This window comes from Telmatherina bonti (assembly GCF_933228915.1).
Source record: "Telmatherina bonti genome assembly, chromosome: 6".
Classification (NCBI taxonomy): domain Eukaryota; kingdom Metazoa; phylum Chordata; class Actinopteri; order Atheriniformes; family Telmatherinidae; genus Telmatherina; species Telmatherina bonti.
This window is the reverse complement of record NC_136624.1, coordinates 16,064,142-16,084,964: the sequence shown is the minus strand read 5'-3', so window position 1 is coordinate 16,084,964 and position 20,823 is coordinate 16,064,142. Positions and strand designations below refer to the sequence as shown.

General features: G+C 36.4%; 1 protein-coding gene across 1 annotated transcript in view; it reads right to left on the bottom strand.

The window, feature by feature from the left end:
• The window catches only part of ptprt (protein tyrosine phosphatase receptor type T), a 251,571-nt gene that overhangs the window by 47,096 nt on the left and 183,652 nt on the right, over positions 1–20,823 (bottom strand). The window contains exons 20-22 of the mRNA XM_079241579.1: positions 8,598–8,690; positions 7,677–7,786; positions 1,740–1,827 (exon numbers count right to left, since the gene is read on the bottom strand). Coding sequence (XP_079097705.1) covers positions 1,740–1,827; positions 7,677–7,786; positions 8,598–8,690 — 291 coding nt within the window. The remainder of the gene's footprint in view (positions 1–1,739; positions 1,828–7,676; positions 7,787–8,597; positions 8,691–20,823) is intronic.

Here is a 20,823-nt window from a genome sequence, read left to right as displayed (position 1 = left end):
GGCTATTTCATTCCGGCTCTATGTTTCATTTTAAAACCTTCAGGTTAGCGCAGTGTCTTTTTCTTGACATCTAAACCCTCATAATGAAATATGAACACACATCCAAACCTGTGCATGCCCACACACACAGTGAACATCAAATCTAAGCACACAAATACAATTTTCTGGATCATTTTGGTCATGTATGTGTGTTTTCATCAGAGTGGGCAGCAGTTTAAGCTAACAGGCACACATGCACAACCCTAAACCACCTAATAAAACTTCAAACAACCTGCCTTACTTGTTCCTATACAATGGAGGCCCAAGGTTGCCTTACCAGAGATAACAAGCACACAGATAAATAGCAGACAGACATCATCAGTGAACACAAAATGATAACAAATGTTTGACATATTACACACTGTCACAATTGGATGCTCATGCTCACTTATGGCTACACACACTCAGCCACATACACACTCAAGCAGTACCTCACTCTGAATATCATTACTGCAGTCTGACTTTGCAACAAAATGAAGCCTCATTTTGACAAAAGTCTTTGAATAAAATAGCAACTGCAGCCTTTGATCATCAGGCAGCACCGAAATGAAATCCCTCTGCAAATGGAAAGCAATTTTTTTCTATTAGACTTGCAAAAATTTAGAATGCAAACATATGATGACTTTAATACTGGGTTAAAAAAAAAAAATGAGGTGGGAAGAAAGCCCTAAAAATCTTGTGTCCAATCGACAATCCATTTTCCTTTCTATTGGCAGCCACACACAAAACTTCTACACATTTCCTAGGAACTTCTGTTACCTTCGTCTTTGTTTTCTCAGTATTAACAAAACAGGAACACTTCCAGTCATGTAGTTTTTGTATAACAGGGTGAAAAATTTCATGTTACAACACAATGTTTCAGTGTGGAATCTATATAGGATGAAGAAAGAAATGCATGCTGACATCATCTGAAACTTATGGTACAATGTCTTCAGTACTGCAACATGGCTGATCAAGTGCCTTAGTGTTGCAAGGCTTTCACATGTGTTCAGTCCATTCATGCTGAACAGAAATGAGGAAGAAAGAATCTTTGTTAAAGGGGAAAAAAAATGTCTTCAAATGATAACAAAGCCAAGATGATAAAAAACGGTCATTTCAAACACCAAACAGAAGTCTGTCTTGGACTCAAGTACTGTGAACGTTACTTGTCTTTATAGAATCGATCAGCAGACAACACAACAATAAGCTGCTGTAATGTACAATACACAATACAACCACTCAGCATATTTAGCTTTTAAATAAAATCCACAGTAAATATGAACATTTCATGCTGCACTGATATTATGTCTTCAGTGTAGGATGTTTGAATAATATTATGCAATGGAGATACTTCTAGGTTCATTCAGATGCCATAAAAAGGTGGACATTCCTCATGATTTGTCAGAAGTATATATGTAAAAATAAAAGGGATGGAAAATCTCAGTCCAAAACAAAGAACATTCTTGCAAACAATTTTTCCAACTAAGAAATCACTTTTCCACATGAAACACCAAGCTCTATTTGTCTGATATTTAAAAAATAAAAAATCATACAAACAGACAAACAAACAAACAAAAAATAAAAAAATAAAAAAATAAACATTTACAAACCAATCAAACCAGACACGACTTGGGAAAGACCAAACCAAACTGACATCAACAACATGAAAGCTGAGCCAGAAAAACAAAACGTTTCATTACAATGACTGTAGAAGGACTCACATGCGATGATGTTGCCGTATCGATTCTTGTTGCGGTTCTCGTCCTTCTTGGCTGTTTCCCATGGTGCCGTCTGTCCTTCTGCCAAGGCCTAAACATTCACGTGTACACATGCATGCAAACACACACAGGAACAAATAAAAATTGTTACACACTGAGGCATGGATACACAAAATATGCATTCACATATGGTGTTGTGCTTTGAGCTTGTAAAATAGCACATGCTGGCTAAAGTTCAAATCGTAACATGAATATGAATGAATATTTCTGCTTCACACTCACCGAAGGTGCTACGTCTGTCATGTTAAACCAACAGCAATGCTTATGTGTTGCCTGATTTCTAGCTCCAAGAGTAAACACACTTGCATTTGCCGGTAATGTGGCATCCCAGGGTGGTTAAATAATGGTATCTTTTTTGTAGCATCAACAAAACTTTATTGTGTGAAGGTAATGCTGAAAATTAATGTTTGAAGATTGTGTGTTCATGTGCTTTAAGATATGATCAGAGTAAAAGTGTCACTTCACACAACGGTATGCTGTTGAGAGTTTAAGGCGTGAGTGTTTTCATTCAGGATTAAATCTTTTTCTGGCAAGGGTAAAAAAAAAAGTCTGATATAATGTATTAGATTATTTTTTTCTAAGAATTTTAACTAAACTAACTGCTGCAAAAGTGTGAAGAGAATGTGAAGGATGTAATTACGCAAAGTTACTTTCTTGAAGTCCACACACACGCGGCAGAAAATAATGCAAGCTAATGTCTCAGACATCAGAAAATATGTGGCAACATTTCATGAATGGGTAGAATTTGAGGGAACTAAAAAAATGTTATAGATAATAAACCATTTGCCTCTAGAATTCATAGAGAAGTTGAACAAGAAGTGCGATGAACCCTGCATCTATAAAACCCAACTGCATTTGTCAAACTTTTTAAAGATGCATTTTCAGTGTTGATGACATTCTTCTTTTTCATATCATTTCAACTTTTGCTTTTGATATGACAGTAAATAGTAACATTATCAATATCACAAGTTATTGTTAATATAATATAAATATTCACGTAGAAAAGTTTTTAGCTTTCTTTGTCTTTTACACCCAGATACACACACTAGATAAAAGCAAGGTATCTTTCATCCGACATCAACGCTCTCAGGCTCATCAGAATCACTTCTGAACGTTTCTTTTCTTATCTACAGCTTCTCCACCCACACAGTTGTGCTCTAATCAGGGTCACTCTTTGCAATAGGAAAAATAAATAAATAAATACTTTAATCTAAACTTGAATCCAACCACCCATCATCAGCTAAAATGACGGTGGATGCTCAGAGTCAAATTCCTACAGGTTTGAAGTAAAAGAAGCAAAAGTAAAAATGAAGAGAAAAGAGAGCGAGGAAATTTGAGTTCATTGTTCTGCAGCTTTTCTAGAAAAGAAAAAATATTCCTTTGGTCCTCTGTTGCAGGAGAGCAGACGGATTGTCTGTGCTCCCTGCTGCGGAGCTGGCCTATGTGACAAACCTTTCAAACACAGCAAGGACGAAATGTGTCTGTGTGAAAGTGCACTCATGTGTGGTCTGTCTGCTGCTTCATTTTCCATCAAACATTTACTTAAACACTGACGCAGTTTTTCTTTGGATATGTAGAATATGTTCTGCTGCAGCACATGGATATGATAACGTGCATATATGAGAAGAAGGTTACTCAAAAACCTTTGTTCACCATCCAAACCCCAAATCTCAAAGCTTGCCATACGGACACTGAACTATTTTAGAACAACCCCTGTGATACACTCAGGTCACTCACTCACGCACTGTTCTCCCTATAGGGACAAGTGAACGCTCCGTTTTGAGTCCATTAAGGGCTTAAGAAGGCCAGACAACAGCTTTCACTTTCAGACAGTGACATGACCTACATACACCCCTCACCCACACATACACACACACATTTACGTACTATAAATACACTGTGACAGGAAAACAGACACCTAAACCTATTGCTCATTCAAGTAGAAAATTGATTCTTTTAAAGTGGCATATGGACATATGTGTGTGTGTGTGTGTGTGTGTGTGTGTGTGTGTGTGCATGAAAATACAGTATGCCTTGTTATGTGTTGTGCATTCATTTACAAAAACGAGGATGAAACAATTAGGTTGGAAGTCATACACATGTGGTCGTATTGACATTGTGTGTGGTTAGCTGCACCTTTTCCAAACAGAAAAAAAAAAAAAAAACTTAATCAAACTTATCCCACTATGGATATTTAATATCTTATACAGAGTAGGTGGGCTTCAAATGTCAGGTAGTTTTTGTTTTTTTTTTTGCTTTCCCAATCAATTTTGGAGATATTTAATAAAAAAAAAAAAAAAAAAAAAAAAAAAAAAATATATATATATATATATATATATATATATATATATATATATATATATATATATATATATATATATATATATACATATATATATATATATATATATATATATATATATATATATATATATATATATATATATATACATGTATATATATATATATATATATATATAGTTGTGTTCATATGTATTCATACCCTTTCATTAAAGAAAAGGCTGAATTTACAACAGTCACTCAAATAACTGGAGACTTAAAAAAAAGGAAAAATAACTAAATATTTGCAAAAAATATGATTTAGTAATATAAGACACTGTTTTTTTTTTTCATTTAATTGAGTTGAAGAAAGAAAAAAAAAAAAAAAACCACACACACACACACACAAACAATTGGTCCTGGACAAATTAAGCACTTTTCTGTTAAACAGTGGGACAAAATATCTGTCAACAGGTGCAGAAGTCTGACTGAGAGGAACAGAAAACACCTGACTGTAACAGAAACATTAAAGCATCGTTCAACAAAATATTTGTTTATAAGTGATGTAATATGCAATAAATTATCTTATTTGTTTGCTTTTTAAAAAAATATTTCTATTGAACCAGAATTAGAAAATAATGCAATGATTTTCATAAAATTTTTATTTAATATCCCTTTAGTCAATTTCAGCTTATTTTACAGGCAGCTGTTTTTTTTTCCTTCTTTAATAAAAGGTTAGGAATAAATATGAGCACAACTGTATATGACCTTATGCTGCCTCCACTGGTCAAACCATGTTGAAAAATGTTTTGTTTTTTGGTTCAGTCTTCACATTGACTTAATCCAGAAGCTCCATTATCATCAGGCTGATCCGACAAAGCAAGAGTCACAGTGAGGGACACAATATAGTCTGGACATTGTTGCTGCTTAACTTGTCCACCTCGTCAGCTTCATAACAGTGCTAGATGTTGCTTTACATGGAAAAGGTGTTTCTCCCACTGGGGAACCGACTGTTGACAGTGTGGCTGCTGTCAGTGTTAGTGAGGTTAATGGGTTTCAACACTGGAGGTCAAATCACACACAGAGACTGGTACAAGAATACGCCAGATGGGGTAGGGGTGGGATACAACAGTCTTACATATACATGAAAGACAACTGCTGTGCCGGGATTTCAGATACAGTATATTACATGTATCCTGAGAATTTCTCTCCTACACACTTTCACATCAGTGTCAGCTAACAATCACTAAACAGTGTGCAGTCAAATCAAACTTGCTGCTCAGAAATCTGGAGCAGGCCAAACAAAAAAAAAAAAAAATCTCTCTTCTCATTGCTCCTGTTTTCTGCTGGATTCCTTAGAGTAATAGGAGCAAATGATCTTGAAAAGTATCTGTAGTCAGCGTTAACTTTTCACAGGTTCACCATCATAAAGTCAGATTCCTTTGCTGTAACTCATGTTTTCTCTCCAAACTCAACATGCTGCAAATCACGTCATGCACAAAATCCTCATATAAATAGGGAGTCTGCAACATGTTTGCACCAACCACCCATTTACGTAATCATTCTTAGTAAATCACCCACAGATTGCACACAAATACTGCTTGCAAACTGGGATCTTGGTAGACCTGGGCCTTGGTGCATACATTATGTTAAGGAAGAATGAGACACTTTGATATGAGAATACACAAAATCTGAATTAATTCCCATAATCTGCGCTGTTCCTATGGATGTAAATTATGCTTATGCTTCCAAGTTGTTAAAGTTCTGGGTGCTGTTGGTCAACATGCAACAAATTATAAGGTTAAATGCCAAGATAAACTTGAAACTGGGAATCACACCTGGCTATGCAAGTCTAAGAATCACAAGGCTGCAGGACACTACTGAACAAGAAGTGCTGGTATTAATGTTTGTTGTAACATTAAACCAATATGTACAATTATTTCCATGTGAGTTTTGGACAAAAAAGCAGCTAATTTTTTCTGTATTCTGCATTGTTTTCACTGTGCTCATAAAAGAAATGTTAACTGGTGTATTTATTTATTTATTTAGAAGATGATAATTTGTTCTGCCTTATGAAAATGTGAACACTTAATACTGTCAGGCTAAAGACGACTTCATAAAGTCAGTTCTCTGTACTATTTGGTCTGTGTCTTATCAGCTGCTGGTAGTGACAGGTGGGACCCACCAGTACTTGAAATAAAGTCTCTCTCTCTGTCTCTTTCTTTCTCACACACACACACACACACACACACACACACACACACACACGTACACACATGCTTTCACACACTCAACAATAAACCACATTCTCTCTCCCCCGAAACGTATCAGTGGGTTTAAACCCAAATGACAGGAGGCAAATGAAAATATAAGTTACAGTATCACAACGAGACAATATCCCCCACACATGCAGAGTCAGGAACAGAAAACATCCATTCCAGTGAATGGGAGGCTCAAAGAGACAGAAACAGTCTTCCCACTGCCTTCTTTATAAATGTATTTTTAGTGACATAAACAACGGAAAAAGCCTGGGAGAATAAAATGTAGATGGGAAAAAAGATTGGTTTAGTGGAAGAATAAATGGATAACAGAAAGAGATGAGGATTTGGTAGTAAAATGAGCCTCTGGCAGAGAGCCCCAGACAAAGAATAATCATGAAAATGTTCTGTGATAAACTCTAAACAGCCAGCCGGACAGAGAAAAAGAAGAATATCGAGACAATGGAGTAGGCACATAAAGGAAAAACAAATAAAAATGGAAAACAATGAATAAGTCGTCCTTTCTCACAACCAAAAATTCAATCCCAGAATTGTTTACATTCACACACACACACACACACACACACACACACACACACACACACACACACACACACACACACACACACACACACACACACACACACACACAGACAAAGAGACAGAACCATGCTTAGGATTTAAAAGACTCCAATCGCCAATCAAGGTGCTGAAGATGTAAACATGATTTTATCTTGAATTCTTTTAATGAAGACTAAAATTTGAATCTGATGATAAAAAAAAAAAAAAAAAAAAACCCAAACATTTCTTTGAAGCAAAACCAGGTTTTGGTTTAAATGTGACCTCATGTAGCTAAATAGTGTCTGACACATGAGTCCAATCCTTTATATTTGAGATAGTTTATTATTTTTAATGTGTAATATTAAGACTATTTTTCCCCAACAGAGTTATCCAATCCTGGATCAGTGATCATACCAGTAAGATCTATCTCTGTCTATATCTGAGTTTGAACAGATTATTCTAAGGAGGGACAACGGTTCATCCTGAACATGATGTTAGTCCGGCTGAGTGATGATTTACACAGATACATTTAAGTTTTTATTACATCATAAAAACACCTCATTGACTTGCTATTTTGCCTGGATTCATGCTTGTGTATTCTGGCTTGACAGGAGCATTTTATTATCACTGTTATCTGAGGCCTGTAGCTGCAGACCTCTGACCTTAGAGCAGCTTGTAATTTCAGTTCAGACTGATTCTTTACTACCTACTTTTATTCTCTTAACAAACCCCTTTCTCTGTGTGTGTGTGTGTGTGTGTGTGTGTGTGTGTGTGTTTTCACCTCATATTCTTCCTTAAATCCATAGCCTTGTCCACATTTCATCTGTGTGATGTGTTGCAGGAGGTCCGCAACCCGGATCGCTGGCTGAAACTGGCCCGCCTGGAACTGACCTGCAGGAATAAACATACAGAGCATCTTCAAACATGGCGTTTGTTCCGCGATACATTGCTGCAAATGTGTTGGTGTTTCATTCATCTATATAAACTATTTCCTTAACTAACTGCTGACCAGCTAATGCTAATTATTATTATTATTATTATTATTGTTATTATTATTATTATTGTTATTAATAATAATAATAATAATAATAATAATAATAATAATAATAATAATAATAATAATAATAATAATAATAATAATAATAATGAAACTAAGCTTCAAGCAAGTGTACTTAATGACAAAGGGACAAAAATTTATGGTAAAGTGCATCAGTATCATATACACTGAGTGCTGACACAGCTTGAAACCACATTTTTACCACCCAAATGAAACAGAGTCGAATTTCAGGTCAATTTACCGGGTTCATTATTATTTATAGTTTTTTTTTAACACTTTAAAAATTGTTTATATCTACATCTGATCTGTCTCTTTCCTTTTTTTTTCTTTATTCCTCCCTCTTCACATATGCTTGTATAATGTCCCATGTTCTGTCTTTTTATACTTGTTATCACAAATAAATTAAAAACAAGAAAAACCTCAAGCCTAAGCAGAAAAGATGAGAAACGACAACAACTATAAAAGCGAAAGCACTTTGGTTGACAAGAACATGCATTGAGTGGCCGATGTTATACATAACTTTCCTTTTTGCAAACTATCCGACTCATCAATACAAATATAGAGGAACTGATTCAACATCAGGCTTCCTTACTAAATAGCCAAACATGTTGCTAACTAACCAGTTAACAAACCACTAACACATACCGCTCTGGTAGGAGAGCTCCACAGACTCACAGCCTCCATAGGGAAAACTTTGCAGTGTCAGGGAGGGCTGGGCAAGCGATGGCTGGCTACTGTCTGTGAATGAAGAGAGAGAGAGAGAGAGAGTTATTCAGAACAGACCCCCCACCCATCTCACATGTAAACTCAATATACATGTGCTTTATGCACTCCTTCCTGTACACACTGAACAGAAGATTAGTGACAGCTGATAAAGTGAGGCAAAGCCAACATGTCTGATGAGACATTACATCAGTTAACTAAAGAATCTGACCTTCATTCATGGATTGAATAGATCTATAAGCTGATTGATGGATGTAGAGAGAGACAGATGGTTCAAGGGTCAAAGTTATAACAAAGGACAAAAAAAAAAAAAAAAGTAATAAAATAAAATTAAAAAAAAAAAAAAAAAAGAAAAGCACTTGCCTTCATTTTCTGCAGATCTGTAGCCCAATAATAATAAATAAGATCTTATTTTTACTGTTACATGTGTTGTTTGGAAATGATTTTAAAAGTAATGAAAGGACATAGGCGAAAACAAATAAAAGGAAAACTGTTAGAAAACAAAAGGACACAATGGAAAGAGTATGAAATGAATAAGAAATGAGGCCCAATTAGTTTTCAAGTCTGATGAAGCCTGTTTGAGTTGAATATTAAACGATAAAATCTCAAATAGGGCATATTGCAATCTCCTCACTGTGGCTTTGATAAATAAAAAGTCATTCAGCTCACTGATGAGGTGAATGGTTTCTGACAAGCAGACATGCCAACTGACTCAATGGACATATGTGTGTGTGTGTGTGTGTTCTTGTGTACGTGTCTCAGAAGGAACAGTTGTAATAAGAAAATGCATGACTCCCTGTTTTCTTAATAGAGCTATTTGCATGTTAATGATGGCTGTAGATTTATTAGTGGCCTTAAGTGGCTTCTCCGAAAATCCAATCCAAACCCTGGCTTCCGTTGACAATTGAAAAATGAGCCGGCATCACGGGTCACTCCGCAGCTCCTACTTTAGTGTATGCTAATGTGTGTAAAACAACACAGGGGCATTTCTAATTGACTTACAATGGCTGATTCAAAATGGATGACAAATCTGGTGTCAATGAGAGAGGGTGATAAAAGAGGAACTGACAGAATGAGAAAGTGATGGAGAATTTAAAGGAAAACAGAGAAAGAAGAGGTGTTTGTGTTTGGGAACTAAAACGGAGACTCAAAAGATAAATTAAGAACTGATATGGAGGTAGAGGAGGCAATGGAAGGTGAAAGCAAAGCAACTATAGAGCAAAGAAACAGGAGAAAAGCAGAATTATTGCAAAGTAAGTTGTTCAAGCATGTTTTTATCTCTACAATGGCCGCTTTGTCGCACATTTTTAGTTCACAAATACCTACAGGTTTTGTTTTTAACACTGAACAATAAAATCATTCGAACGATGAAGAGGCATCCAAAACAAGGGCTGTGCTGATACGTAGCCGATGAATAGTGTGTTGGTGCTAGTCGGATTGATCCAAATACCATGAATACCATCATTTCTACTAATATGAAAATGATACCGATACTTTAGTTTAATTGTTTTTTCTTTTATTTTTTTTCTGTCCTATTGCAGTAGAAGAAAATATCATCCAAAACAGAAACTTATCGTGTAAAGTGTCACACTTTGCTCGTCCTTCCCTCCCTCTTGTGTCTGGATGTTGCACTGTGATGTGACTCAGATGTGTAGGTAAATGAGCAATCAGGCAGATACTTCCTGTCAGCACACATACAAGCAGCACGCAGAGAAATTCCACTTTCTTCAACAGATCCAGACGCGACACATTTGCAGAGATCACCAGCAGGGCGACTTTCCGTGTGGCAGAGAATAACCAGACTACAGTGATGTACGTTAGAGTGTAGTCTTTTCTTTTTTTTTTTTACATTAGCTGATATTCATTTCCAAAGAGTAACTGATCTTTTTACTTCAGTCAATTCAGAACATATAAATTATTCACAGATCCTAATGTCAAAGCCTGTAAGTATTTGTGATCTCCACTGAAACATGTCATTTAAATAAAATAAATTTACTGGAATACTATATAAACACACTGGACAAGGTATGGCTCAGATTTGAGCACAGTTACCACTTTGGATTAATGATTAGATGGATACTGTGCCAATACTATATTTAAATTACAAGTAGATGTGCGACAGACTGAGTTATTATTTCCCTTTGCAAATTTCTTAGGGTTAGTGAAGATTAATGATTTATTATTTCATTATATTCTAAAGGAAAATCAGAACAAAAAGATCAAGAAAATGATGTCAGATTTTATAATTTGATAATTAATCTGCCTTAAGTATTAAAATATATCTGTTGGTATTTAGTGATACAGGGCCTTTGGTCAGATGGATTCGGATCCATATCAAACTGCAGTATTGCACACATACAGTTAGTCGCTTTGAATATGGAACCAAAAGAGCAGTTTAAATATGTACAACAGCTTAACTTGGTCTTTCTTTGGAGCACAAACAACATTATCCTATCCTTTGCTTCTTTTATGTTTCCAAAAAGCATTTTTTGTTTCGACACTGATGAATTAATAACAATATTTGTCTGTAGTTTCTTAACTTCCCAAAAATCATTTCTAACTGAGGAATATCTGAGAATGCTTGAATAATATTTTACTTCATCTTTCTTTTTTTTTCTATTAGTTGCATGGAATGGCTTCGACACCATCTGCCAACTTCATCTGTTTTGCAGTAGCAATACATATGACTAAAACAAGCAAATTAGAGAGCACCTGCAGTCATCGACATCAGTGGTAGCAGACAGCGGGCATTGAGCTGCTGTGTCAGATGGTGGCCAGGGGGAAAACTGAGGAATTCTGTACCCCGCTCACCTTGGAGCATAAAGCACTAACAACCAGTAATGTTCAAGTAAAACAAACACAGCCATCTGGTATCAAAGGCCATCGGTCACGGGGGTTTTGCAAACAAATACACACTCATCAACATGTTCCAAGTCTTTATGCCGCTCCATCCAAGGTGAACGTTTTTACTTTCTTTTTTTATTATTTTTTTTATGATGTATTTGAATGGAAGTACTTCAGTTGATATTCGGCACAGGGAGATATAGAACTTTCTTTTTACTGCATTAATACACTTGTACATGTGTCTGCAGACCTCTCAGTGTGTTTGGATGGTAAACTCACCAAGGTCAAATATGCATTAAGCCAGGCATGAAATAGAGTCATAGCGGCAGCTCCACAACACTGACTATGATGAAGACATCTCAATGCTAATGGGGAGATTTATTGACCCCACGGGCACAAAGGTTTGCATGTGTGTGTGTGTGTGTGTGTGTGTGTGCGTGTGTGTGGCACATAGACATGAGGGCAGTAGTGAGTGTGCATGGCCAGTGTGTGTTGACTAAATAAGAGAAGGTTTGCTGATCTCGAGACAAGTGTGTGTTCGGAGTGAGTGAATGTGTGTGCGTGTGAAGGCCGTTTACGCTTTCAGCCATTAAGTATGTTAATGCAGTCCTTCATGCTTGGCAGTGTGCTATAAAGTTCCTTCCTCCTACCTTGTGGCTTTATTAAGACTCAGTTATGGATGGGTTTGATTCTTGGGATTACTACGTTACCTCTTAACCCCTTCCACACCACCACGCTGGGCCCTCCACCTGTATGTCTGCACCAGCTCTTCACAAAGAGATGCCTACATTTTCTTTTACACCAACAGAAGGACTCACCAAAAATCAGAGTAATAAAATGATAGGACAGACAACATAAGGGTATGAGAGTGTTGGGAGTTATAATGTGTGTTTTATTTGTGTTTGTGAGAGACTTTTGTGTGTGGAGTTTGAATGTTCTCTCCGTGTACGCACAGGTTCTCTCCCTCTGCTTCCTCTGACCATCCAAATAGATGCATGTTAGATTAATTTGGCAGGGAATTCTCCCTAGAAGTGAGTATGAGTGCGAGGAGGTTGTTTGTTGCTCTGCAACTCGTGCCTGTTAGTTGCCGGGGTATGCTCCAGCTCCTTCTGAATTGGACTGAGCGATATAGAAAATGAGTGAATGTGTGATGCAGCTGATTAAAGATGGGAAGTTACTGAATGGTTAAAGGTTGTCCTGGACTAACAAGACCATTTAGTGCTGGGAGGCGCAAAGATGGCCATCAAAGCTGAGCTATTTCAAAAACTATGCAAAAATGAAGAAGAATACATCTTAAAATGAGATGCTGGGAAAAAATCCAAACAGGTGACAGGAGACCACTGAAAAAAATTCAAATTGACAGAAAGGAAAATCAGAGTCATTGGACAGAAAGGTTCGACACAGCTGTATCAGATCGAGTAAATAAACTACATATGCCAATATTTAATAAATCAGGGTTGATAAAGGAAATGAAAAAATAAATAAAATAATTAACATATCAAGCAAGTACAGTTGAGAACAAAAAAAATTAGACCACCCTTGACTTTTAAACAAATATAACTTTAGTTGTATGAGAAAAAAAATGAACATGTATTTTTGTAAACAAGTATGTTCTCATCATTTTTCCCGTGACTGTAGGTTCTATACTTATGTCATGTGGAATCCTACATCAGGCTCACAATGCAAAGGGATGGCTGGGAAGGATGTTCAGTACACTCTCTAGGCTAGCAGGTCACAATAAAATATAGGTACATACTCTACCAGTCAAAAGTTTGGACACACTCTTCCATTAAATTTAATAGGAAAGTGTGTCCAAACTTTTGATTTGTAGCATATGCTGGAGCTGCTCTCTAATTAGAATGTTCAGGCACTGAAATCTTTCAGCCAGAGTCTAGAGTGACTTGGACTGACATTAATCCTGATGCTCTTACTGCCTGCTTGGGGTGCGCTAACACTCAATCACAATTTCTACTGAGAAAAAAGATTTCATTCATCCAACCCTGTTGATCAGGAGACTAATACTGTAAACTCCTCCCACCCCTGTGATTGACTGGAGACCTGTTCAAGGTGTACCCTGACTCTCGCCCAATGGTTGCTGGGATTGGCTCCAGCTTCCCCCGCGTCCCACTGAACTAAGTGGTTAAGAAAATGGATGGATCAATGGATGGATGAACTCCTCCCATCTTAACACCTGCTGCGTTGGGAAGGCCCTTTGTTTTGATAAACTAAAAAGAAACAGAGTAAGTTTTCTAGGAGGTTTGCCTCATTTATCAATGTGTGGAATTATTTTCTGACTTGTAAATGGTTATAAATGTTGGGTTCAATTCAACTGTAATTTTCCTTTTTTTTCATCTTTCTTTAGTTTTTTTTCACTAAATTCTTTTCAATTTTTCCTTTAAATATAGACATATAATGGTACTTTTAAAGAAATAAAACAGTTTGCCACTCATAACATTTAACTGTACATTATATTATTGGTTATATATTCAATGTTGTGTAACCCATTATATTACAGGGTGCAGTTCAATGTTCTTGAAAAAAGAAAAAAAATACAATTTCTGAAATGTTACAGTGTTGAAGAGTTCGTAGTGAACGCTGCATAATTCAATAAATTGTATTCAATAGTATAACTATCCAATTACAGCAGTATCTTTGGTTGTACAGAAACTACTACGTGATTATATTGGGAAATGTTTGTCTGCTTTGACAGGAAGACATTATCTGAATCAGCTTTGATTAATTACCGTATATGCATCAGCCAGTACATGCAGAGCCTCCGTAATTATCTCCAGAAGAGTCAGACTAATTGAAACTCAAACTAAAATTACGAACAACACAAAACCCTTTTAAAAAATCAGCATAATCATTCATGAACTGAATATTAATTATTGTAGGTAGGCTGCAAAAATCTGACATTTTGTTTTACTCTATCAATCAAATGCAACTGTATTTAAACTTGTAGTCTTACATTGTTACTACGACAGTCTGTTGTATTCTGTGCACCTCTGTAAATATACTGTACTCTGATACGGGAATGCGATGCCCTGAAAACCATTCAACATTAAAGGTTAAGAGCTGGATAAACTCATGTTGCTTGGATACAAATCTTTTTTGCATCAAGCAGCTAAAAACAAAGTGGAAAAGCTTTAGCTGTTAAGTTGATCCCTCTTCCTCTCCTACTCCTTTCTGTCTTTCAAGCACAAGGTCAAGTTCAACTTCATTTCACCGCAGCGGAACCAGGCTAGTGAATTCTCTTTGGTACGGATGAAGAATCTCTCCAATCAATGAAACACATTACAGTCTGCAGAGGAACAGTAAGGCGCTAACTACAAAAAAAAAAAAAAAAGAAAAAAAAAGGAGACTGTAAGTGCAAATGTGTTGTTGCATTGAGGAAGAGAGAAAACTAAAGCATTTTCAGATGCAGATGGTGATCAGCTGGTGAAAAGGGGGAAATAAATTTGTGGATGCATCCACAAATACACATGTGGTCCAATTAGAACTGTTGTTGACTCTATAATACTTCATTTATATATATATATATATATATATATATATATATATATATATATATATATATATATATATATATATATATATATATATATATATGTATACTGGTAGTGTATATAGCTGGATTGTAGCCTTTTTCACAGTTATATTAATTAATCCAGATATTAATAGTTTTAGTTAATCATATTAATTTCTTTTACTACTATTTGATTTAATAACTGCTTAAAATTCAAATTACATTATGGAAATAAAATGTGCATCGGATGAGGCAACTCCGATTCGATTAGGAGTTTCCCTGCTGCAACACACCTGGATTAAATCAAAGGGTAATTTGAGAGTTTGATGTCTACAACAGCAAAAATCCGCTAATTAAGTCTGATGTGGGTCAAGTGTGTTGCAGCAGGGAAACTCCCAACACCTGCAGGATTTCCGGCCTAGAGGACCGGAGTCGCCCACCCCTGCCTCTGATAAACATCTTTTTAATTACTTGCAGTAAAAGTATCTTGTTTGTGAATTTAACTTGAAGAATTTTGTGTTCTTAAAGACAGAACTAAATGAAAAACCAGATGAGATGAAGGAGGTGAGGTAGATAAAGCATGGAGGAAAAAGTGAATAAAGACACAGATCAGCAGCAGAATATATATCTGGACTGAAGGTCAGAGAGATCAACTGGTCTAGACAATATCCCTGCGGTTTACCTCATTTTATGACAAGAGGAAAGAAATTGGTGACTCACAAAGGCCAGCTCTCATGCATTTCTGTGTAGGTGCGTGTGTGTGTGTTTTCACACAGTGATCCACAAGGATGAGCATGAGTGCAAAGACAGACTCTCCTGAACAGAGATGTCCAGGTTTGTGTTTGTGGACGGGATACCTTTAGAGCGATGTGTGGACTCATTAAGCTGCTGCGCAACACACACACAAGTCTGCTTCACAGGACAGTTTGAACACAAAGCTCATGTCACCAGTTAAAAGTGGACGGTCAGGTCCCACATTTTCCAGCTGCTATAAAATAATTGCAGTTTTAAAAAGTATTTTCTCTTTTGATTTTGCTCCAACATCTCTCAGCTTAACTATGCGGCTACGTTCTATTATTTGCATGTGACACTATTAGGATCATTACGATCAGCATAAGTTCATGCATCTGGCAGCGTTGGTTTGTCTGCCTGTTAGCAACATTGCTCAAAACGTTATGGACGGACTTCGATTGAATTTTCAGCAAACAAAAAACAATTGATTAGATTTTGGCAATGATCTGAATCACCACCAAGATCCAAGATTTTTTACATGGTTATATAATATGGGGAGATGGAGACTAACTTTGCCATTAGAGTTTCAAACTCATAATAAATAATGCCCACAATCAATTACCAAAAAAAAAAGAATAATTCAATTGCTTGATGGAGGTTAGTGCTGGTTGAGAGCTTCTGGTAAATATTTTATCTTCTTTCCCAGCTAATTGATGTTTTTTTTATACTAATAATTATCAATTTTTTTTTATTTTTTTTTTTTAGCTTTGTCCTCATCTTTCATGACTGTTGAGTTGTTTTTTTTTTTTTTTTGTTTTTTTTTTGGCTTTTGCTTTTTTTCATTATTGATGATGTTTGTACATTTATATGTTTGCCACAGCTAACCGACTGAAACAGTAAGAGACACGAGAATACAAGCTGTGTAAGCAGGCAGCCAAGATGTAGCTTAAAAACAGCACAGAAGCTCAATCTTACTCGAGAACATAAAGGTTAAAAATTACTATCTCTCAGCTGCACTCACCTTCAATTACCCAGCAGTGCCACATTATGGCCAAACAAAATGACTGCCATTAGCTATAATTACCTTACATGCAGCCTAATGCTACGCTGAACTAGACTGTGAAAATAATTGCCTTTCTGTAATGCTGTGGTAGAACTGCTTCCAATACCAGCAGGAATGTAGATAGAAATGATGCAGTTTTAACACAGGTGGTATATCTGGAGCATCTTCCACTTCCACTATGTGGAGGGTCAGTGCAAAGAGTTGCAAGGGATGAGCACTGCCAAAACGTGCACAGAAACAAGGAAAAGTAGACTGAGTCATTACTGAGGGGGCTTTGTGTTTTAGCAGCAAAAATGCTGCAAGGGTGTAAATCTCAGCACTTATTTATCCCTACATTGACAGTTATTCAGTTAATCATCAGTCAAAAACAAATTAGACTTATTGATGCTTTTAGTTTTCTTTTTAGCTTCAAATGTTAATGGAGGCTGTTTTACTCCAACTATTGAATAGTTTAAAGGGGTGCTATTATGGTATTTGGAGTTTTCTGAGCTTTCTACAGTGTTACAGTGTTGAATCCTCATCAGACATGTGAACGGCACCGTTTTTTTTATCACCTAAACTCATGTTTGAGTTTGAGTTTGAGTTCCAGCACTCTCTCTGTAAGGCTTCCATGGCGACGAAAAACACAATGTTTTAGAGAGTTTTTTCTACTTGGAAATCCTTGTGACGTCCCAGGGGATAAGGTTTGGTGATTGGTTACCATCTACTGGTTAACAAGGGTATGTACAAATACATGAGGCGGGTGGAAAACATGGGATAAAGTTATTTCCAACGATGGCTGGTGAGTTTACCAAAGAGAGACATCCTGCTGCATTCGTTGCTGTGGGTTGCTGTTTTCTACTTTGTTTTCAGGGTCTGATTCAGGTTCCAACATGTAGGGCTGTATGCTATGTGTTGACATTGTATTTTTTTTTTTTTTTTAAATTGAGTTCAAATTAGCCTAATCCTTCTGTTTATGAGATGTTACAATGATGGCGAAAGCAGGTGCAGTGCGCGCTCCCGATGTAGTGGAGTGCAGGAGGCGGGGCTTAATGCGAAAGAGTCTCAATCCACTCGTTTTGCCCACAGGCTGATCTGACAGCCAACGGAGAGGGTCGAACTGAAGTAAATAAAGCGATTTGTGACAATAACTCGATCAATCCCAGCCCTTCTGGTCTGAAATAAAAATAAATTAGCCTGAAATGCACATAATAGTTCCACTTTAAGGAAACCTGGTCTAAGTAATGATTTACTCCATAAGTAATTGTATATAACTTAATCTTTTCCTGTGCAATTAAGATGATATTAGGGACATATTACACCAAGCAGAATGCATGCAGCCAATTAGTATAGTATTTACTTATTCTGATTGTTATTTCATATCTCATTTTATATTAAATATTTTAAATGAAATAAACCTTATTAAATGCTACAATGGAACAAAACAGAAAACCTTAACTTAAAGATTACAGGGAGTTTCTACTGTTTAAACATCAACATAAAAGAACTAAACCATCAACAGAGAGACGTAAACCACTGATCCAAAACGCAGTGACACTGCAACACATATCCAACACGTACCTGATAGCACCTGCCTTCTCTTAAGGTCACCATCATAACCTCATCACCTCTGCTTCTGTGTTATGATTTATTATAAGACATCTGAATAGATTTATGGTCTTCAACACACACACATCAAACTGTGTATAGTTTGTCTTTGTGGACCTAAAATATCTCCATCATCACTGTGTGCCATGCTGACCACCGAGCAGTGAGTGAACCGCCTGCTGCTTCGACGCGACGCCAGTTTCTTATCTTTTAACTTGATGTTTTCCTTTAATTTAATTCATTTAATTTAATAATTACATTTTAATAGTTACATTTTCTTTGATCTCCCATCATCAGTGTAAACTAGTGTCACAGAATGCTACAAAGCGGTGTGCTCACAGTTAAGTCGATGCTATAAAATGATTAATTTACTATTATGAGTAGATAAGCAGTGGCCCGGTGCAGGTAAATTGAATCTGCTACATCCCAATGTGCAGACATACGTGCGGGTGCACACACAAGTGAAATATGAGGCATCAGTACCAGATAATATAACCCGGGTTTTCAGATTTATCCTACATCTTAAAGAGTAAACTGATGTACTGTAGTTTGATCATAGTTTAAAGTTAACAGCTATTTATAAACGTCTCTGCTCTATCGTATCAATCATTAAATTAGCGTAGACTTAAACTGCAGCTTCGTCTCTCAACCACGTTTTCCAAGGTGTAGTTTCACTTCTGATTGGTTGTTAATCTGTTTGAAAGCATTTAACTGCAGGGTATTTTTTTCTCACACCATGAGTAGATGAGCTCAATGTGACATTAGTTACTGCACGCGCATTTATTAAATGTTGTTTTGTTTTTACTTGTGTTTTTTGCTGCAAAAATGATGCATGCCAATGATTTGGCACAGTGCTGGAATGCATTACGCCTGTAAATGTCTGCAGACTCCAAATAATAAAGAACAAAAAGAAAAAGTGAATTCTGATTCTCCAAAATCACTACTTTTTAGGCCTTTGTTTAGATTTCCTGGATCTTCATCCTTTTTTATATACTGCAGAAAAATGTAGGAACAACGTAGGATTTTTTTTTACAATGGCAGATTAGTGACATAATTTCTGTTCTTTTGCTCTTTTTCCTCGTTATTTCTCCATGTGTAATTGTATTTGTGCAGCTGAGTGTACCAAATTAACCACGAAAGACTCCTGATCCATGGTAAATCATGAGTTTGGTGTTAACAGCACTGGAGGCCTGTGCTTGGCATGGTGCAAAAGGCTGACGCTTGCTTTGTGAGTTGACAAAGAACAGCGCTCTGTAACCTTTTAACGCACATTTGGCGGATGGGAAATTGATTTTTTTTTAGGAAAATGTGTTTGTACATGAAATGCGTGCTATGCTGTGGTGGCTTTCCACTGATCTGCAGGGTTTATGTCACATTAGTGATAAAACTGTGCAGGGTGTTGTGGATATGGATATTTGTGAGCTTGTCCTTTAAGTACGTGCAACTTTGTCATGCATCATTGTTTGTCAGACATCCCTTATTTGTTTACTAGTGTGTTGTATTATGCATGTTGTCTCTGGATTGAAGATTGAAGAAAACACCTGAGCTAAGGGAAACACAAATAGCTAAACCCAGCTCTGCTCTGCATAGTGGATTTCCTCGAGCTCCTTTTCCCTCTCTTTGATCCTTCAGTCTGTACGTCTCTTTTAGCATCATCATAATAACTCCCTTCTCTCTCTCTCTCTGCAGCTGTGCGTCTCTTTAAGCCAGTGAAAAATGATTCTTACTTCCACCATTCAAGATGCTGGTGCTGTTATCCATTTTCAAAAAGCCTAAAAGGTGTTGGAACGTATCTGATTGTTGGATTCTTGCTTCGGAAATCCAATCATTTTTATTACAGTAATCTCATGATGAAATTTACCAGCTTTGCTGTTGCTAAGTGAAAAACCAATAGGAACCAATAAAGCTTGTATCGCCACATATGTATAGTTTTTTGATGAAAATTATTTGTTTACATGGCAATTTGTTTTTTCTTACTGCTTCTGGTTTGTCCTTTGATGTGTTTGCTACCTGTTTGTATTGTTAGAACATTTATCAGACTATTTGATTAACATCTGATTTGTGATTTCAGGGCAACATTGTTTGTCAGTTTTCAGACATTACTGTGAACGCTTTCTCATAAAATGAGTTTGACTGACAGTAATTTATCTGGTGAAACTGATAAAATGTGCCCACATCAACCTCAGAATGCTGGTTTGGTTACTGAAGTTATTCAGTTTTTGATGAAATTCTTTTTTCATTTATAATTTTATATTCTGATCACATTAAAGTTGCTCAACATCTAACATCTAAACTTGGCTTAAGCTAGGAAGCAGGTTGGCAATTTTTTTATTTTTTAAATTCATTTGTTACCTTTTTTTTTCTTTTCCCCTGTTCCATTTCTCATACTTTTCATT